The following is a 20,125-nucleotide window of genomic DNA, read 5'->3' on the forward strand; positions in this document are numbered from 1 at the left end:
TCGGAATAAAAAAGTAGAAACTTCCCCTAAATAAAAATTTTCCAAAAGGTTATACTATGTTGACAATAATGATATGGAAGTGAACATATTTAATCTTCTAGAAACAATATATTTGAGTGTTTCTTTGGTTGAAAAATCGAACTGAATCCCTGTGTTCTGGTGAAACATTTTGATTCTGTGAAATGCACACTTTCTCCCTGGAAAATCATTCTGCTGGAAGATTTTCAAGTAGCCTTTCTTCCCGCATGCTTTAGTATCCAATTTAAACTCCAGCTGCTGGTTGCGGTTGTCCCTTGTAGTGAGTGCTGGCACTATATGCTTTCCTTTATAATCAACACAGCAAGCTCTTCCAGGGGATCTCGCTGTGGCTTAAAAGGCATCGCTGATAACGACATGGGAAGGCCGGCAAGATTGTTTTGTCTTTGTCACAGCGGCCCGTGCAGGACTGTTCCCTTCAGAGTAATCTCCTGCCTACTTTTAAATATCCAGGCAGCGTGGCTCCCGCCCCCTCCCTTGAGAAGGCAATTCTACAACATGATACTATGTCTCACTCTTAGGAGGTTTTTCCTACCATTCAACCTAAATTTCCCCTCATAATTTCATTCAGTCACTCCTAGTTACAACCCCTTGATCATCCAGAACAAGCCCTTTCCCTCGGTGGTATTTGCACGCCGTGCAGACTGCTATTGTGCGCGTTCGTTTCTCTCCTGGTAATTTGGGCCAGCTGTGCCTATTCACCACCGCCACTTTGTTCTTCCTTGCGAGTCAGTCCCTGTAGATCGTTAGAGTTTCTGCTCCTTTTCTCTTCCTCCTCCCCATATGCAGTGTGGTATCCTGTTTTCATTGTAACTGTAGCCATGCTACAGGGCTAAAAGATTCAAGGATTTTTCCATTAATAATCCCCACACCCTTTTCCTGGTCAGTACATTGCTTAAGAGGGATTGAGGTAATTCATTCACGAATAGCAAGCCGTACTAAAAGAGAGGGAGAGCACGACAGGAAAATGTGAGCTCGGTGGAGCCTGTTTCTCTTGCACGCTCCTTCGTCAAAGTGCAGTTTTGCTCCCAGAGCAACTTTGGAAATGGGACCCCATCCTGCAAAGCGCTCACAGGTTTTAGCTGCCTCTGCCAGCTGCTAGGCACCTTCCAGAAAAGCCACTGGCACCGTGTAGGTTGGAGCTCCCTCAAAAGCGCGGGGAGGTCTCCTCTCCTGGTCCCTCGTCCTGCTCTCATGTGTGAGCAGCGGCACAGCGCCAGCTGAGTTTAGCTATGCAGAGTGCATCTTCTGCGGCCGGGAATGCTTGCCTAAATGTCAGCGCTGCGAATTTCAGTGGCCCTGGCCAACTTCTGCTGTGAGAATGTAGGTGGGCTTTTTTCCTTTGCATCTTACACCCGCACCAGCCATCAAGATTTTGCAATTGCACCTTGAGTAAGAATTTCTGCTTGTGAGGAAAACTAAGCCCCAGTTCACTCTCTTGCAACTCCGCTGGCTCTGCCAGACTTGGGGCCACATCTGCTGCTGGCTACAGTTGCATAAAGCTGGAGTAATTTTGTCAGCCTCTGTGGCAATTTACACCCAGAGATTGGAAGCGTAACCCATTGCTTCATTCCTACAATGACACAGGAAGGTGACCAGGCAACAGATGATAGGAAAAGAAGGAGAAAATCATATTACAACAATATTGAAATACACGTGAAATTCATCTCCAGAGGACCATTAGGAGCAGTAGTTGAGACTCTAAGGGACAGATCCTGCTTTGGTAATTGCTAGGGGTCCTAATAACCTGTTTGGTCATTGCTAGGGACCCCTTAGTAAACCCCCTCCGCACTCCATGCATTTTGGCCATAGTTTTAAGTGTGATATAGAAAATGCTGGGGGACTCCAGTCATTCCCTAGGTAGGGGAAGGTGTCCTAATGCGAGCCAGCTCCTCGCCCTGTGCTGGAGGCCACGGGAGCCGCATGGCTGAAATGCTGCGGAGGGCAGGCAACGCTGCTGCCATGGCTGGCTGTGCTCCTCGTGCCTCTTGTGTCGTGTGTCCCCACCACGACAGAGCCTGCAATCACACGTTCCAGTGTTTCTTACACTGTGCAGCAAACTGATAACCTCCTGGGGGGAGCTGGGGCAAGCCCATCAGCTTCTCTAATGGGACAAATGCAAACCTTGAATGCCATGGACTGTGGGGAGGCCCGAAATGGTGTCTGGTTAGGTTTTCCCTTCTCTGCTGGGGCAGTGGCTCATGCAATGGCAGTCTGCGGAGCTGAAGTGCTTCAGCTTGGCAAAAGCCGTGTTCTGCAGTTGTCGTCCAGTTTCTCCACTGTTGATGAAACAGTGCTGGCAGCAGTAGAGATTCCTCCATTTGAAAGAATAAAAACGAAGGCAATGGTCTGGTGTAAAGGTCTTGGCATCTCCCACAGCTTATGACAGCGCCACTGGAGCACGGGGGCCATGGCTGTAGCTTTTCTTTTGTGAGCTTACATTCCTTAGCAGTGGGAAATCGGCAGCTGTAATTAGTCTCTGATGTTCTCTGCTAATAAATGATTTCTCTGGTACTTGCAAATACCGGCATCCCTGAGACATAGCTCTATTGTTTTGACCTCTTATCTCTTCTCTCTCCTCCTTCTTGAGAGGGGCCCCAGACGTGCTTCAACATCGCATGGAAAAAAACGCATCCACCCCTGCTCCTCCCCGTTATATCCCTGTCTCCACCACCTTTTATTAAATTTTTTCCCTCCCCGGCCGCTGTGCAGGAAAATGGCTCCTGCTAGTCCTCATGGAAAAGGACACAGATGCCGGCAGGAAGCCCCTTTGCTTGGGGAGGAAGAGGGGCCTGACATCAACAGGAAGCGCTGTGCGGCAGAGCTGCTCCTGCCTCCAAGCGAGGGGGGCCTTGAAAACAATGTCGGCCTGCGGTTTAGGACTCGCCGGCAGGAAACGCATGCACACTGGTGTTTGCAGTGCAGAGGAAATGATAAGCACTACCTGGCCTGACTTGGAGCAGAGATAGCGCAGCGAAAAAAAAAAAAAGGGGGGGGGGGAAGGTTGTTTTTCTTCACACCGGTTCAGAGCCTGTCCTTTGCCAAATGGAAAACAAAATAAAGAGCAAAATATGGAATGTATCAGGAATCCGTTGGGGGGCTTGGAAACTGAGGAGTGCAATTGCAAAGTGACTAGATTTACTACTTTAGTAACAGCTGGATATTGCTTTTTTTTCCATTGTTAGCACTGAGAATGACCCTCAGCTTGATAACCCCTGGCATGCGCATTTATTGAGAGATGAAGGGAGGGGGAGGCTTGCATCCCATGTGGAACGGGGGGGATTTTCTGTGTGGGAGAAAAGTCATGGGGACAACTGCTCCTGCTGGGGGCAGGAAAGAAGAGTAGCATGTAGATAGATACCTCTCCTGACTTGTCCCTACTAGGTGAGGGGATAGAAGCCTCTTTGGGGAATAAGAAGATGGCATCATGCTGTAATATTTTATTCAGCTTTGTTTCTTTTCCTCTTTTATTAGGGCCTGTAAAAGCCATATTTTGCCTCCTTTCATCACCGACCTTCTGATAGAACTAATTTCTGTTTCTGATACCCTTACCCCTCTGCCAGGCAGTTGCAGAGGTACAGTCCTTGCAGGTCAGCCTTGGAGAAACCATGCCGTACGCTCTGGGTGCATTTCGGTAGTTATGTGCCGACATCCTGGGGTGGAGGTAGACACCAGCAGCAGGGCAGGAAATATTTTCTTCTAAACAATCCCAGCCCAGCATCAGCCTCTAGAAGGCTGGGAGGCTGTGTGACACCATCTGCAAATGCTGTTCTGCCTTCTCAGCTGTCCTTGATGATTCTCCCAGGCTTTGGAGAGCAAGCGAGCTGCCCTCTTGCAACATATGTGCAGTGTTGATCTGCCACAAGGCTGGCAGATGGAGCAGTGCTGTATTCCCTGCTGCCTCTGAAAGAAACCCTGAAGGTGCAGCACCACATCCAGATGTTGAAGCCAAGCTGCTCAGCAGCTTCTTTTAGAGCAGCTTCTTCTTTACCCTCCCTGGTGTATAGAAAGGAAAATACGATCCTTGCAATCAAGGCTGTAAGGTACACTTTAGAGGACTGCAGCCTCTGGAACTGAAAAGGTGTAGCCAAAATGACCCGCATCCCGTGGGCTACCCTTCTTAACTAAGCTACTGAGTGAAACCAATCCACTGAGACTGGTTCTGGACTTGCTGATGTAGAAATCCATGCATGCTTAAGGAATCCACCCCCAAACCAACAGCTTTACTTGGCTGAGAGTAAGTACTTCACCCAGAAAGGCCTTCAGCACAGTAGCAACATGCAGGGCAGTGCACTAGCTAAATGCACTTTGCCTGGGACAGGAGAGTGTGGAAAATGTCTATGGCAATAGCTTATTCTCTGGCTGGCTGAGCAAGCTTCAACAAGCAAGAGCACCAGCGTGTAGTGATCTATCCCCCATACCTATGACATCCGCCTAGCAAGACTTTTGCAGCTTTTGACTCTGTAAATACCACCTTTAGGTATTAGACTTTGATTAACACCTTATTAAAAAAATGCTATTTCTCTCAGAAGAATTTCCTGGTAATGCACATGAAACCTCTCACACAGGCATATATACATACATAAATGAATATAATTGTATATGTAAAAATACACGCGTATATGTATATGTATGCACACACATATATGTGTTGATATACACATAGATAAAAATTTATTTATGTATAGAGAGGTATGTGTGTCTGACCAGCTGCTGCTTCTGGCAGAATTTTCTCCAGGCTGCTTGGACACAGAAGCTGAGCCCGCAGGCTGTGGCGACCGTATGCCCTGGGCATTACTTAGGATGGGTAGAACAGCACCTCATTTCACCAAACAAACATCAGCAATCCGAGTCACCCACAGCTTAATCCTCTTCAAATAAAGACTGACTTGTTTTCAGCTTCCTCTGAGCAGGGCTGGGAGGAGCATTTTCTAGGTGATCTTCCACTGCCAGCAGCAGTCTTAATTCTCCACTCTGTGTTGAACCTCACACCATCATTTTATGCTCTGTAAAGCTGGTGAAAATGCTTCTATCATTCACCTCATTTGCTAGTATTTGCATGCCATGGTAAGAGGTAAGAGAGAGTAGAACAAACAGATTTTTTTTTTCTCTTGTGGAAAATACTCCTGAATTCAATGGGATTTTTTATATGAGTGCGGTTCTTTGGGTCAGGCCCAGACAGCCTTGCAATGAAAACACTCAATCTAAATATATGCTCAGCAACTGAGCAAAGATGGAATGGATTTTGTGCTGCTTGGCTTCAAACCGTAATGACTGATTACTGCTAGTGCCTTCGCATGTTTGTTTTCAATCAGATTGACATCATAAAACCTTATTTACTTTTTCTCAAAAGTCTGTTTTCATTTGCCTTTCACTTCTCATTTGCAGCCTTTATGGGTTTATATTTAGGCTCCTCATCTGTCTGTCTGTGATATATAACGATCCTCAGCAATTTTCCCTGCTCTTTGCCCTAAGTTGTTGACTATCCGTAAAACAGCCCATTTGGAATAACCTCTGGAAATTGCTGTATCCACTCTTCACTAGGAGAGCCCTAGAGGCAAGATCAGCGAGAGGCCTGAGTGAAAGAACATTGCTGCATAATCTAGTGTCAGCCTGCATCAGTCCATCAGTGTGACAGAGGGCAAAATGAAAAGAAGAGAAAAGATACAAATATGGGCTGTGAGATTCAGCCATGCAATTTTTCATCCACCTGAGAGCTTGGTCCAGGACCAGCTTCTCAGTGACTCTGTACCTTGCTACCAAACATTAACCTGGGCTCTCAGTGGGGTGATTGGCCCCCGCTCTCCCTTTCTCACACCTGAGCTCATTGGCACTGCCATTCTGCATTAGCTGGCACAGTTGGATGTGCACTTTAAAGTTTGGGAACGGCTGCCATATACGCTTGTAAATGACGCGCTGTGCGGCAAGCGTGGAAGGAGAACCATGAGTGCTGATGGACCTCCAGCCTACCCTTGCACATTCAAAGGGACAACAGTAATTTCCTGGGAAAGAACCGCAGAGAGAACTGCGGAAAAGCTCACCTTGCTGCAGCACCGGAGTTCATGAGACAACTGCCCAGCTCCTTGCTTCACTCTGTCTCTTCACCAGCAGGATAACAGCAGCATCATTTTTCCTGAAGCCTCTCAAGAGCATCTATTTGGGAATTGGTTGCTTTGTCACCAGCATGCTGTCACTACGAAAGTGGACTAAGGATCTGTCTAACAGTGAGGTAGCATGACAGAACAGCACAGAAACTAGAGACAAATTCTATATCCTACAGAGATTGCTATAGATTTCAGTGTATTGAGGTGTTGTTTGTGAATGGCACAGTACAAAGGACTTCAAAACTGTTTAACTAGTAGCTGGTATTTTTCAGATGCACGTCAAGATCTAAGCACCCAGAATTTCTTTCTAACAGTCCCAAAGGCTTCCTTATAAAGAGAAACCTGGAATACCTATTGCCTGGCACACTGAAGTCCGAGTTGAAAAGGAATAAGAAACCAAGTAACACTGACAGCCAGGTAGGGAGCATGCATTGATCCCCTTGAATTGCCTTTGTCCAGATCCTGGGATCCTAAGAATCCTGTGTAAGAGTTCCCACATGTCAAGGGAGATGTTGGTTTCTACACTTTTTTTACAGTCAAGAAATGGGTGTAATAGCTTACAAGTCACCTCTAGAGGAGTTTTGGGACTGTAAGAAACTGGGTCTGCATCAGCTAGCAGGCTGAGGTAAAAGATGGAGACTGTGCACTGTTTGTTTTCTAACTTGCTTCTGAAGTCCTTGTAAATGGAAACAGAGAGGTCAAAATCTGTCAAGAGGAGGAAAACTATGAAGTCCATATATTTTCCTTGCTTTATTGCCAGTAGGTTAGCATGGCTTACATTGGTGTCCATGCTTAAGAAGAGAGCGGAGAAAGGAAGGAAAACGTGATACAGTGTGACACCTGCAGTCCATAAGCTTGTTTATTGATCTGGATGAAAGACAGCGGGCACTGAAGAGACTTCATATGCAGCCTACATCACCATCCCTCCCAGCGCTCAACACTTACCTGCGCTCTTCCCTTGCAGGCTGCTTCTCCTCACTCACTTGAGCTGCAGCATCGGCATTGCCCTGCTCACTCCTGCGCTCCATCAGCGCTGACGCAGCCTTTGAATTTGGTAGTGTTTTTAGTATGTTTTGTCAGAAACGAGGTTAATGGCAGAATTCCTGTCACACAGCCTGCTTATCCTCACAGTATCTAGGCATTTACTGAGACGGAGGTCAATTCATTATATGCAGCTTCAAAACTATTCTGATCTTTTCTATACTTATACCCTTATCTATACTTACACCCTTTTCTGTACTTATCCCTTTCTGAGACAGCATAAATTGTCCTATTACTCCTACCTCCAGAATTAATTACCCCAATTTCTTGTGCTGTGGTGAACAAAATGCTATACAATATCCACCCTAATCTGCTGTGGGTCAGAGTTGTTCAAATTCAGATGGCTAGCTGAGGATGTGCACAGCTCATTGACCTGCCCTGCAGAACCTAAGCTGCTGTTTTCCAAGGTGGCTGTACCACAGAGTCATAAAAATTAGGAGTGGAGATATCCTGTTTGGTTATCTGGTCTTTTTTTGCAGGAAACCCACAGCAGGATGTTTTCTTAACAAAATTATTCTAGTATTTAGTACAACCTCTTTTCAAAAGTGCCTGCATGACAGAATCTGCCAGCTATGTCAAGGTACTAGTCACATTTCAGAGGGGCATGGTGACCGCCGGGGTTGAGAGTCAGCATTCAAGACCTGCTTGTGCAGTGCTTTCTCTTAGGCTTTCTTTGACGTGTGTTGTCGATGAGGTGGCCAGGTCTGCCGCAGGCTCTTTCATTTCTGCCTGGAACATCACAGTTGTCAGATCTGCTCTGGAAAATCAGGTGTTCCTACATGTCTTATTTAGATATGTGAGATGTAAGCTGGGTATAATATCAACGGGAAAAAACCCCTTGATAGTGGTGCCATTGACTTCATTCAAACTCACACTGGGCCTGCAGGCTGCGTTGAAATGCATTTGCTTGAAATCAGCGTGCCACATCCCAAACAGTGCTCAGTGTTTCCATTTCCCGCTCAGGCTATGGAGGGTGATGGCTTGCAGCATCTGACAGATTCGAGATCTGGTTTTCCTACGTCTTTGCCCAGCAGAATCGCTACTGCATTCGGGACGGTGCTTTCATCGCAGGGAACGGCACTGTTGTGCTAACCTTCGTGACATTGCAGAGCCATTTCCCACAGAAGTAGAGGGAGAAGAAAAAAATGAAGTGTGTGACTTGTATGGTGATTCAGTTGTGCTGTCCATGCAGACAGGATCACCTTGGCGCCAGCTATTCGTCTTTTTTTAACTGTGTTTATGGCAGCTAAGGGGGAAGAGGCTAGGAGGATTCTAACAAGGTGATTTGTTTTTAAGCCTGTTTGGTGTTGTTTAGCTATCTCACATTATTCAAACACAGGTGTGTGTGTGCATGGTGGGGTTGTGGTAGCTCAGCGCTAACAGCCAAACTAAACACTGGAATTTGATGGTGAGACAGTTTTTCTTCTTCTGTAAAAGGAATTTAGTGCTGGTGAAAAGTATGCATAGACATCCTGGAGACTGAAGCCTGGAGACTGTTTGTCCTTGTAGCAATTAGGTGCAGGGCAAACCCTCCCCATCCCCAGCTCTGCCAACTTCACCTCTGAGCAGGAGAGATCTTCTGGAGCGATTTCGGATGCTTCCGAAATGGTCCCTTCCCGGATGATCCCTTCCATCCCTGGCTACCACTGAAAAGGGGACCGTGGAAGGCAAAGGAGATGATACCTCGGGGCAAGGCAGTATTTATGCTTAGCTGTCATGGGTTAGTGCTATGCATTGGGAGGCGAACTGGAATTGTGACTGCTGTGCTGGACCAGGGCTTGGGCGAGCTTCAGGGAGGAGAGCACAGTTTGATCTCCTCTGGAATCTGTTTCTTAGCCAACCTTACACCTAGTAAAAATCAAACAAGATCAGCAAAAAAAAAAAAAAAAAAAAAGAAATCTAGTGAATCATCATTAAAGCTCGTGATTTAAAGTAGGAAGCATCAGGAAATGCAGAAAAATGTCACATCAGAGATACTGACTCTCAAGTGTGTTGCCATTTATACAATGCTGTTCCTTTCCTGTGATTAGGAGGCAAAGTTAATATATTAGTATGTTCTAAAATGTGTACTGTTTTGTTATTTTTGTTTGTACAAAATAGCAGCTCTTGCTTAGTACAGACTGAAACATTTTTTAGGAGGAAATATTTCCTAATTTAGTCATTTAAATTGAAACAAGAGACTATTTTGACCTTTATTGTCATGCTATTGACATAGCATGATAGAAACCATGCACTACTATTGAGGGCAATGGAAGACAATTTAAAAAAATACTAATAAGTAACAAAACCAAAATGGTGAAGTAAAAATGCCCACAACTTTTTTTATGGCACAGGATTCATTTTTGGGAGAAATTAAAAAAAAAACCCCAAACTATTTCCTGCAAGTAAAACATCCAAAAGTTGATTTTTCAGGTGAAATGAAAGGTCTGCATTTATCCTCCCATTACTTGAACTAAAATTAAAATGAAATTAGAGAGGATGTGAAACCTCCTCCATGTGGCATAAACCAACCACTAAGGAGGACCTGAGTAGCTCTGTCACTAATTTTTGACCTTGCAAGGAGACCTCTGAGGGAACAACAGAAGGATAAAGACAAAAATGAAGCCTGCTGCTATTCAGTCCAGTTCAGTAGAGTGTACCCTGAATATATAACCCAGTCCGGGTTAGCTAACTTTAAGCACGGTCATATCGACAGTATTCACCTTGACTGGTTTGGGTGGCTGACTTAGCAATCTCCTCACTAGGGTCCTTCTGTAGTCTATGGAGACTAAAAGTTTCTTCTGGAAGGCGGCACTGAAGGCTACAGAGCATTGCTTGCATCTCCTGTTGGACTAGGGTCTTTCTTGTTTGCTGGCTTTGGTGGGAGACCAGGAGGCCATCCTCCCACCAGTCGTTAGATGGGGTGACTCCCTCTCTTCGTAGTGTTCCCTCCTACTAGGGCAGCTTGGTGATTTAGTTAGGTGCATGCTTAAAGGTCTCCCTGGCTTTGATCCAAAATGCTCAGCCCTCTGCCAGATGAAGCCTTTGCTGGGCAGGCACAGAGTGAGCACTTTGCTTGCTGGTGGGGAGGTTTGGTGGGGGGTAGCACCATGGCTGGGAAGGGACAGGAGAAGGGAGAGATGCCCCCTTCCCAGCAATGCTGGGAGACGAGAGGCTCAGTGCACATCGCTGGCACTGCAAGCCAGTGGGATTGGGAGGGGAGGTGGAGGAGGCACGATACCTGACCTAGCAGGACCCACACACGTGTAAAGGAGGTGGCACGAGCTGTGGTTACGGAAAAGACCCTGGTGAACGTGAATGTCTGTGTACGCTGAGCTCGGAGGTGATATCCAGCAGGAGTGGGACGAGTTACTACTGCGACTGCCCTTCTGGTTTATTTTTGTCTAGGGGAAGAGAAGTATTGTCTTTTGTGTGCAGTATGTTTATAACTCAATTTCCCTTCTGCCTGATGCCTTGCTCCATGCTCTCTTCTCCTCCTCCATCTGGTTTCTATTGTAGTTTTAAATGAGGACAGTTTGGCTGTCTGGCAGAACAAGCGGGGTCTGTGTGACACCAGCTGCCTCTTCCAACTTCTAAGCCTCCAGCACAGTTTTAATTATAGAAGTGTCAAGATTGGTCCTCCCCCCTCCTTTTCTGTGCCTGCACGCACACGCACAGCCCCTGCTACAAATCCTCATCCACGTCCGATCTTCCTTCAGGAAAGACCCAGCTCTGTGATTTACGTGTGCCCTGTAACGCCAATGGAGTCCCGTTGTAAAGCGCATGCTAGAGTCTGTATCTTCCCGCGTTCAGGGTTGATCACAGCCTTTGTTTTGGTTCATCGGGAACCACGTCTGAAATAATCAAACCACCTCAGAGATGGCTGGAAATGGGAGGCAGCTGCTCACTGCCGCTCTAACCTCACCTCCCCCAAATGCCCGAAAGACTCAGCTTTGTAGGAGATCAGAGCTGCTCAGGAATTTCAGAGCTGCAGGTTCTGCTCAAAGAAAACATTTGTTGTGCTCCAGTTTCATACAAGCGCTGCATTTAGGGGCTTGCTTTGCAGGAAGCTGATGCAGTCCCTTCACCTCCAGGGATGTGAGGTCAAAGTCTGTAATTTTTGGTTGTGAGTGAAACGTGTCCTATGTGGGATTTTTTTTGACATCACAAAGCCGCCACACATTTTGGCATAGCTGGCTCTTTCTCTTCATAAGAGCCAAAGATCTGGAAGGGCAGAAAATTGTGTACATAGATCATAGAATCGTAGAATCACAGAATCATAGAATCATTAAGGTTGGAAAAGACCTCTAAGATCATCAAGTCCAACCATCAACCCAACACCACCATGCCCACCAAACCATGTCCCTAAGTGCCACATCGACACGTCTTTTAAATACTTCCAGAGACAGTGACTCAACCACTTCCCCGGGCCGCCTGTTATGATGAGCCTCACATGATGAGTGAAGGGCACTGGCAGAGATGTGTGAGAAGCCCAGGGCTGAAAAAGCAGGGAAGATTGCAGGGCTGGAGTAAGAGATATCTGCAGAGCTTGGTGCATATTGTCCATCTGCAGTCTATAAGGTTGTCTCTGCTGTGGAGTCTTCACCCACTTTTAAAAATGGGTTGAATTTTATATTTTTGCTACAGATTATTCCTTTCAGGCCTCTTTTTTTGCTTACCCATCCTCAACAGATGGATCTAGCCTTCTCTGGTTTTTGTATAAGAGGTTTGCTTACCTGCCTGAGGCCTCTTGACCTAATTTATCGCAAGGAAACTTAAAACTCAGCAAAAAAAAAAGTGTGATTTAAATGGTCTTACTTTCAAGAGGTCAAATTAGTCTCAACAAACATCAGTATATGCATTTTTAGTTGGTGTGCTTATTCTTAACACTGAGGTTTTAAAAAGTATCTAATAAAGGGCGCTGTGGGCACGGACCTCATTTGTGGGGCAGCTAGGCACCATCATGTGAAGTTTGTCTATCCGAAAGACTAATTTTTAAACAAACCTTGTCACGTGACTGTCCTGCTCAAACAGGTTTTCTGTTCAATTAATTCTTTTTTTTCCAGGTGGCATGGAATGGTTCACCCATTCTCCCACCCAAATGGATCTGAAGTGAACATGGATCTGCCTAACTTTCATTTTTGCTGTTTACATTAGATTTATTCCCAGAGACCCTTACTAAGAAGGAAATTTTAATATGCCATGTATGCATAGCTCCTGCCACAAAGACGGTACAGACTGACCAGACAGAAATGAAGACGAGGCCTGAAGTCATTTGCCTTTCCTTTTTTTTTATTTCTAGCATGCTCATCATCATATGATCTGAGTTCCCTACTGCAGTTACAGATAATCAGATCTTACTCAGAGATAGGAAGGTCCTCTTTCTTGATGTGTCACTCGGGCTTTTCTTGGCAGGATTTTGAGGAAATTTCATACTTTTCTTTTGCTCTGTCTTCTTCCACATCATCTAGTCCTCTTAGGAAGTGGGTGTTGTAGACACTGAAAGGAATGCTTCCCATGTTCGTTCTGGAAGATGCTGGTGTGCCTTCTCCTCAGAAGTCCTTGAGGAGAGAATCCTATAGCTCTGTGATTGCTGTGGACAAAGCTTTGACTCTGTAGACTTGTTCTCTTGGCAGTTTCATGGTTTCCCATGAAGGTTGTTGTTGTAGTAGGCTAGGGCCCCTGCCAGAAGCTCAGCTGTTAGTCTTAGCCCAACAACTTGAGGGTCTTAAAAATCAGGCTTTGAGTGTGACACAGCATGGCTAATGTACCTGCATTATGAGTCACTGCACAAAAAACCATAAAGTCAAATTTTCCCTGAAGCCTCTGAAGAGGCTCCTTTAACTAAGGAGAATTAGTCTGTTTGGATCATTCAGGCTTCCAAGTAATCACTGGCACTTTGTGTATTCTTCCATCTGGGTTGGCCACACAGAGGAGAGAAGGGACACACAAGAAGGACCTCTTTACCTCCCTCGGTAAGAGTCGGGAGGCAGAAAGGTAGCACTTCCCTAACTGACTGGGCTCAGTAATAGTGTGTCACTGAGGTAGGGACCAGCCCTCCTCACCAGAGCCTGTGCCCTGGGCTTCTTGGTAGGGGCAAGTCCACCCATGAGCTGGCTCTGGACTCAGCAACACCCATGAGAAATACGACAAGGTACCAGCTGGTTTTTGTTCAGGCTGTCCTTGGAGTGCTGTCTTTGGATGCCGCCTGATGAAGCACATGTTAATATGTCATTATTGTCCTGAACTTCAAGCAGAAGAAGTCAGGGAAGGTCCAGCCAGAGGCATTATCTCTGTGGTGTTGCAAAGATGCAGCAATTTCTATGCCTGGCCTTTCAGTCAAATGTGTGGCTTAGTCTGTTTTCTTCCATACAGCTTTCTGAATGCGCAGTGCAGCAGAGTCAGCATTACAGTGGGGAACTTTAATTTCTGCGTTTACTGACTTTAGTGCTTATGGCTTTGTGAAGCATTGCATTAAATACACGGCAGTTTCTAGCACCTAATAAGGAAGGGCTCTCTTACTGTTATTGTTATAGCTAGGGTTGTTATAGTACTGGGGACAGGGAGGCTTGGTCTCACCAAGAGGACGAGGGTTTCCTATACCTATATTATGGGGAAAAAAATAAACATACGCTTTGGGTTCAGGTCTGGATGTAAATGTTGTGCCTCAGGCTCCTCTCAGCTTTAAGGCTGGTTAAGTCTTTGGCTGGTTATGTTGATGGAGTTCTTTGAAGCCAATGTCAGATTTTGTCAGTGTGCAGATCTAGTCAATATTTGAACTTTATACCCCCTCTGTGGGAGTTTATGAGCACTAAACTGTGGGTATGTAGGCTTATATGGAAGTGCAAATGCTTCTCTGATTTTTATCCAAGCCAATCAGACCTTTTGGCACGATTCAGTGAGGCTGAAGCTCTATCTTGGGGAGGGGGAGGTTCCCAGGACCTCATGCTTTCAATTAGAATGAAATTGCCTCTTTTTCTGGAAAGAAAAGAAAAAGGGAGAGAGAGAAACGCTACCTTCCCACGATGTTTCTGTGACTTCAGGCTCAGTCATTGTCATATGGCAATGAGCGTGGCATGGCCCAACCATACCATATCCTCTCTCTGCAAGTTGGCTACAGCCACTTTGTGGGGTTTATTTTTGGTTTGCCCTGTATTTCTCCCATTGCTGTATCCTTCCCTGCATCTGCAGAGAGCCTCTGCTGCTGTTTCATGAAACTGTCTCCTCTGTGGTGACTTGTGGAAGTTCTCGGTGTGTATTCATTGGACATCTTGACTTGCTTTCCTTTCCTAGTCCCGTACGTGCTGAAGAGCTGTGCGGAGTTCATTGAGACTCATGGCATTGTGGATGGGATCTACCGCCTCTCAGGAGTGACATCCAACATACAAAAGCTGAGGTAAGGGCAATCTGAGTGCTAGAGGGATTCAGTGACACTGCTCGGTACCTTTTTGCTGTTAGTCCCTCAGGCATAGATTGAGGCCAACAGAGCTCTACATTGATGCAGAAGAGAAACTGCCTTTGAAGCTGGTAACAGGGAAATGCAACATTTCAGGGATTAGTCCATGACAAAGAAAAAAAATATCTCCCTCTGCATCTATTAATGGGAAAGGCCTGGAGGGTCTCAGCAAAAATGCTGAGTTGTTCTCTCTCACTTCAAGACAAAGCAATCTTTTTATATCAGTTTGAGGTCCACTCATGGGACTATATTATGGAAACCAGAGACCAGTTGAAAACTCAGGGCCTGATCCCGGGAGACAATCTGGGCCAGGCTGCAGAGACATCTCTGCTTTCCAGTTTGTTTTTTCCTCTAGCTGTAAAAGAGTACTTCGGGTGGAGTACTGGGATGCTACAGCTCTTATTTTCGTACATTGTTATGTCTCCATATTGTTTCAGACAAGAGTTTGTTTCTGACCAATGCCCGGATCTGACAAGGGAAGTTTATCTCCAGGACATCCATTGCGTAGGGTCGCTCTGCAAGCTGTACTTCAGGGAACTGCCCAACCCTCTCCTCACTTATGAGCTCTACAAGAAATTCACGGTGAGACCCTTTGCTGTTCTCATTCCTCTCCAGCAGTCTGGATGTGCTGCAGGTTCCTCCATGACAGCCGTTTGGGATTCACTCCAATGTCCTGGCTTCTGGTGCATCTATCTGTATCAACACTTCTCAGTGCTCTTCCCTTCTCATCTTGTGCTGGCTCTCTTTCCCTGTCTTTGTTTCTTTCCCCCATTTCATGTTTATTTCTCTCAGTTTCTCTGCTATTTCTTCCCCTTCGTCTTGCTCATTTTTTCATTGCGTTGCTTCCCTGCTGTTACTCTTTCTCCCCACTGTGCACCTCCTCCCAGAATTACTGATTCTCTTTCTTTTCCTCATTACTGTCCGTCACTGAGAGTCTTCTGGGTCACCTGGGGCTTGTGATCATAATCACAAGGGTACAGTTTCCTCCTCCCCGTCGCTCCAACAGTCCCTGACACCTGCACAAACTGATTGCTCAGCCCATGTGTAAAGCACCAACTTTTCTGCATCTGTAGCATTTTTCACACAGTTTGTCAGAGCGCAAATGATGATACAGGTTATGCCAGCTATGGCATATCAGGGCTATCATGATCATGTCATAAATAAAAATGGCAGAGGAAAGTGGCAGCCGGCCAAGCAGAAATCTCTAATTTTGTTTAAAAGGATTATAATTCAAAGAGTAGTAACTCGATTCTGCAAAACAACCATAGATTATACATGGATACAGTTGGAGCCTAGGAGCAGACTGTGGGTGAGCAGAAAAATAAAACCACAAAGAGAGTTGGCTCATTTTGATGACAGATAATATTTTATTAAAAGGTGGCACAGCAAGCTATGCTTGTTGTTAAGGTTGCCTGCTTCTTACCGGTCTAAATCCGCTTTCAGTTGTTTATGACACCAACAAATTTAAATCCTGTCATTCAGGCTGAAATCTTACGTGCCAGAGGTACGAATTTTCAGCTAAAAGCATTCACTAGCTTCTTTAAACCACTGGGGTGGGGGGATGGGAAGAATTGTTTCCTCAGTGTTAGAAACATCCGTCCTTTGTTAAGAATTTCTGTCATCCTACTCTTTCCCATTTGCTGGGAGGTGGAGGGGACAGACATCACCAAAATGTCAGATGTTGCAGAGAAGAGTTTTGCAAAATCACGTCCAAATGAAACGGGAAGTGGCAAGCAACCTTAGCTTCAGGTGTTGCTGTCTGCATTGCCTCTGTCCTGAATCAAGCACTTCCAAGCAGCGCTGTTATGGCACAGGAGGCACTGAGAGAGACCTCCAGGGTCCACACAAGAAGAAGATGTTCACCGAAGACACCCCGTTGCCCGCTGTGTGCCAGGGGGCTTGCTGTAGGGCAAAGCCAGACGCGACCAGCCAAGCTGCAACATGCTATAAGAAGTCAGGTAGCTGTTAGGGACTACAACTATGAGCTGGGGAACATGAGGTGGGAATTGGCTCGCTGTGCTGCCTGACAGATATGCAATAGTGTTAGCTATCTTGCTGTTTCGATACCAAATTTTAAGTAACATTGGTCTGTGTTTTAAGGTGATGTATAGTCAAAACTTCAGACAAAGTTCTGAGCAGATCTGAAAAATTGACCTATATCCTCAGGATATAGGGATCCTAAGGATATAGGATAGGATCTCTAAACTAGAGACAGTCAGGATGAATAGGACCTTGAAAATATAGGGTATTATTCAACCATTCACAGTAACTGATGAATCTCATTCTTGCTGAAGCTGTTTGGCTGCTGTCTTTGTGGCTATCAGTACTGATTTATGAAAGAAAAATGCTCTAAAGGAAACACGAAGATTTAGATGGAAACTTTTTTTAGGAAACAATGTTTGCTGAAAAGTGCAGTTTTGAGATGATGACTTGCAGATTTTCCTTAGATACATTTGGTAAATAGTTTTATTCAAAATCAAAAGGGAAAACACTTCTGTAACTGTCTAAATGTTTCTTTTACAAATACTTTCTAAAGGAAATGTTTCAACATTAAATCAACACATCAAACTCGTAAATAAAACATCTTTCAGAAAAGGGTTAAACAGCCCCAAATTTAAATGATAATTTCTTTCACTTTTGGTTGAGTGTGATGCTTTGGTCAACCTTGAACAACTGTTTTTTAAAATCTTGTGCCAACTCCCCAAAATGTTATCACTTTGGATTGACCTAAAAGGGATTTTTTTTTAATCTCCGGCTTTTTAGTTTGTCCGCTCAGCCACAAAATCCATTATTCATGTAAGTCTACTCAGTAAGGATTTATAATGGGTAACCCAGCTGACAGGAAGCACAGTCAGATACCAGGAGGAAAGAAAGAAAAAAGACCAATTCCCCAAGGAGCAGAAAAACCGCTAGGAGCATGTGTATGCATGGGGTGTCTGGACAGGGAATGGTGGCAGCTGTGCCTCGGCAGAAGAGCGCTAGAAGGAGTAAAGGATGCATACTAATCCCAGCCTGACTCAGTCGGAGCTCTCAGAGATGGGATAGGCTCCACTTTGAGTCACCAGAGTGATTCAGACATTTGTGGCTAAGGAAAGTCAAATTCTTAATGACTAGAGAGGGGTTGGCCTTTTGGTCATCACTATGTCAAGTTCACGGATGTAACATCCCAGTCATGACCTCACTGTCTATCAACTTTTGCAAAATGATGCCCTCTCGTGCTCTCCAGTTTGCCATCTTGTACTCTGGTGATGGATGCTTGTTTCACAGGACAGATAATTTGACTCTGCTTGGCTTGTTCTAGCCTGGGCATAGAGGGTCTGAGTACTCCCTCAGAGCAAATCCACTGTAGGAGGCCAAGCCTACCTTCTCTCTCCGGACTCTATTCCACTTGTTAATCAGGGCTTGTGAATTGTGCACTCCCAGAATCACCAGTGGAGTAAAAAAAAATCCTAAATGACGTGAATTCGTACCATGATTAACAGACATGTAATAAATGGAGTTATTGGTTCTTCCTTGAATTCTGTATTCTGCTGCTGTAATCCTGAGTTTTGGAGGGGGCCTCAGATTTCAAAGGCACAACACGTCTGGGTCAGAAATGTGGCTTGGAGATTTGAATGGGTCATGACCTCAGAGAAGCTGGTATTCACTTGCTAAGCATTAGGTCTTTGAGACCTGGAAGTTGAATATGGGAATGAAAATCACACTGGGGGAGAAAATACTGTGCACAATCTAGCTGAAATATAGCGTTTTAGATGCACCAGTGAAAGTTTGTATTTCTCTCCTCTTCATCTGTGGACAAGGCCATTCAACTGGAAACCTTGTATGAAGATCACAGAGTTCTTATACTTAGGATTTCTGGGCTAATGGTAATAGGCTTTTTTTTTTTAAAAAAAAAAAAAAGTACTTATGGGTAAAAAGTACTAAAAGGAGTTAACCTACCTTTAATTTGGGCAAAACAAGTGCATCCACATCCCATGTACACCAAACTAGTGAGCTCACTTGTTTTTCTTTGCCATCACACCAGTGAGTAAGTTCAAACTAGAGGGCATAGATCTCAATTCCCAGTGTTAGGGAATAAAACATGATTCATATTCACCTCTGGACTTGAAACTGGCAATGTTTAGTTTGCTGGTGGTTGACCATGAGAAAGTGGTCTGCTGGGAAAAGGACAGTGACCAGAAGAGAGATGGCAGCATCATCAGTGTGGATGTTGTAGTGATTGCTACAGGAAGATGCTTTTCTAGTTGTGCCTGGTAATTTCAGGTCCATAATGTTTAAGCGACGGGTGGTTTGGGACGGGTTATTTCCTTCCTTTCCTTTCCTAGCAGTGCTGACGTCTGTCTGTAGGCAAAGCTTCTGCTGGCAGCGTGGGTCCCAGCATCTTTCTTTGAACTCACTCCAAACTCCAGTGGCAGTAGGGTAGGCAGGAGGTTCCCAGACAGTCATGCATTGTTTGAACGCGCTGGTGGTTTGTCCTCCCCCAGCACAAATATTGAAAGGGAATAGTTGAACAGATGAATACCAATGCAGTAAACTCCTAGGAATGCAGACAAAAGCTTATCGTGGCTCTCTAAGCTCTTGGTCCATAGAGACTTGCTCAAGACCAAGATGTATAACCTTGATACTGTCTAACCTAGTCTAACCCTGAGTATAAGAATTTATTAATCTACCTGGAGAGTGATTTTGCTAAGGCTTCTCCCATCATAAAAGATGCAAACTCACACAAACTACTCCTTATAGCTATCTTCATATGACAGCCAAAAATATTGCTTATTTTGATGAATATGGAACATGTATATCCCAGCTGTTTTCATAACACAGGGCTTGAAAGATCTGTTTTATTTTTAACACTTTTTGGGGGGGAGAGGTGTCACTATTTTTTTTTTTTCATTATTTTAACTTTTCTTTTTACCTCTTTTTCTATTCCACCCATCATTGCACAAGTTAAAAAAGAGAAAAAGAACTAAAAAAGAAAAGAAATGTAACTCCCAATTGAAACTCTTAGTCCTTAAACACCCTCTCCCCCAAACATTGACCACCCTGTCCCAACATGTGGGAAGTGTGTACTGCGACATAAAATAACAGCGCAGCAAATCTCTGCTACGCTAGGAACACAAAGCAACTTCTTCTACCAATAGCTCTGTAAGGTAACAAGAGAGCATTCCCTCTGACACAGGGTGACCCTCCTTATCCCTCTTCCTTTTCCCCTGAGCCCATTGCCAGGGTGGACTGTTTCTTTGTATCTCCGCAGGAAGCAGTATCACGCTTCCCCGAGGACGAGCAGTTGGCACGAATTCAAAATGTCATCCACGAGCTCCCCCCATCGCATTACAGGTGAGAAGGTATCCAGCGAGGTGCTGAGGAACAGTGTGGTGACCCTCATCATCAGGGAATATTGCCCAAAACAGCGCTGGAGTTAATTTCCAGAAGTTAATTCCCAAAAGCTGACTCACCATTTCCAAATCTGACAATTTATCTGGCATTTAAATATCATTGAACAAACCATTGT

At 45.0% G+C, this 20,125-nt stretch overlaps 1 protein-coding gene across 1 annotated transcript in view; it reads left to right on the top strand.

The window, feature by feature from the left end:
- The window catches only part of ARHGAP31 (Rho GTPase activating protein 31), a 61,376-nt gene that overhangs the window by 21,901 nt on the left and 19,350 nt on the right, over positions 1-20,125 (top strand). The window contains exons 2-4 of the mRNA XM_075166849.1: positions 14,454-14,556; positions 15,054-15,198; positions 19,868-19,950. Of these exons, the coding sequence (XP_075022950.1) occupies positions 14,454-14,556; positions 15,054-15,198; positions 19,868-19,950 (331 nt within the window). The remainder of the gene's footprint in view (positions 1-14,453; positions 14,557-15,053; positions 15,199-19,867; positions 19,951-20,125) is intronic.

The sequence above is a fragment of the Calonectris borealis genome, chromosome 1 (assembly GCF_964195595.1).
Source record: "Calonectris borealis chromosome 1, bCalBor7.hap1.2, whole genome shotgun sequence".
In the NCBI taxonomy this organism is placed as follows: Eukaryota; Metazoa; Chordata; class Aves; order Procellariiformes; family Procellariidae; genus Calonectris; species Calonectris borealis.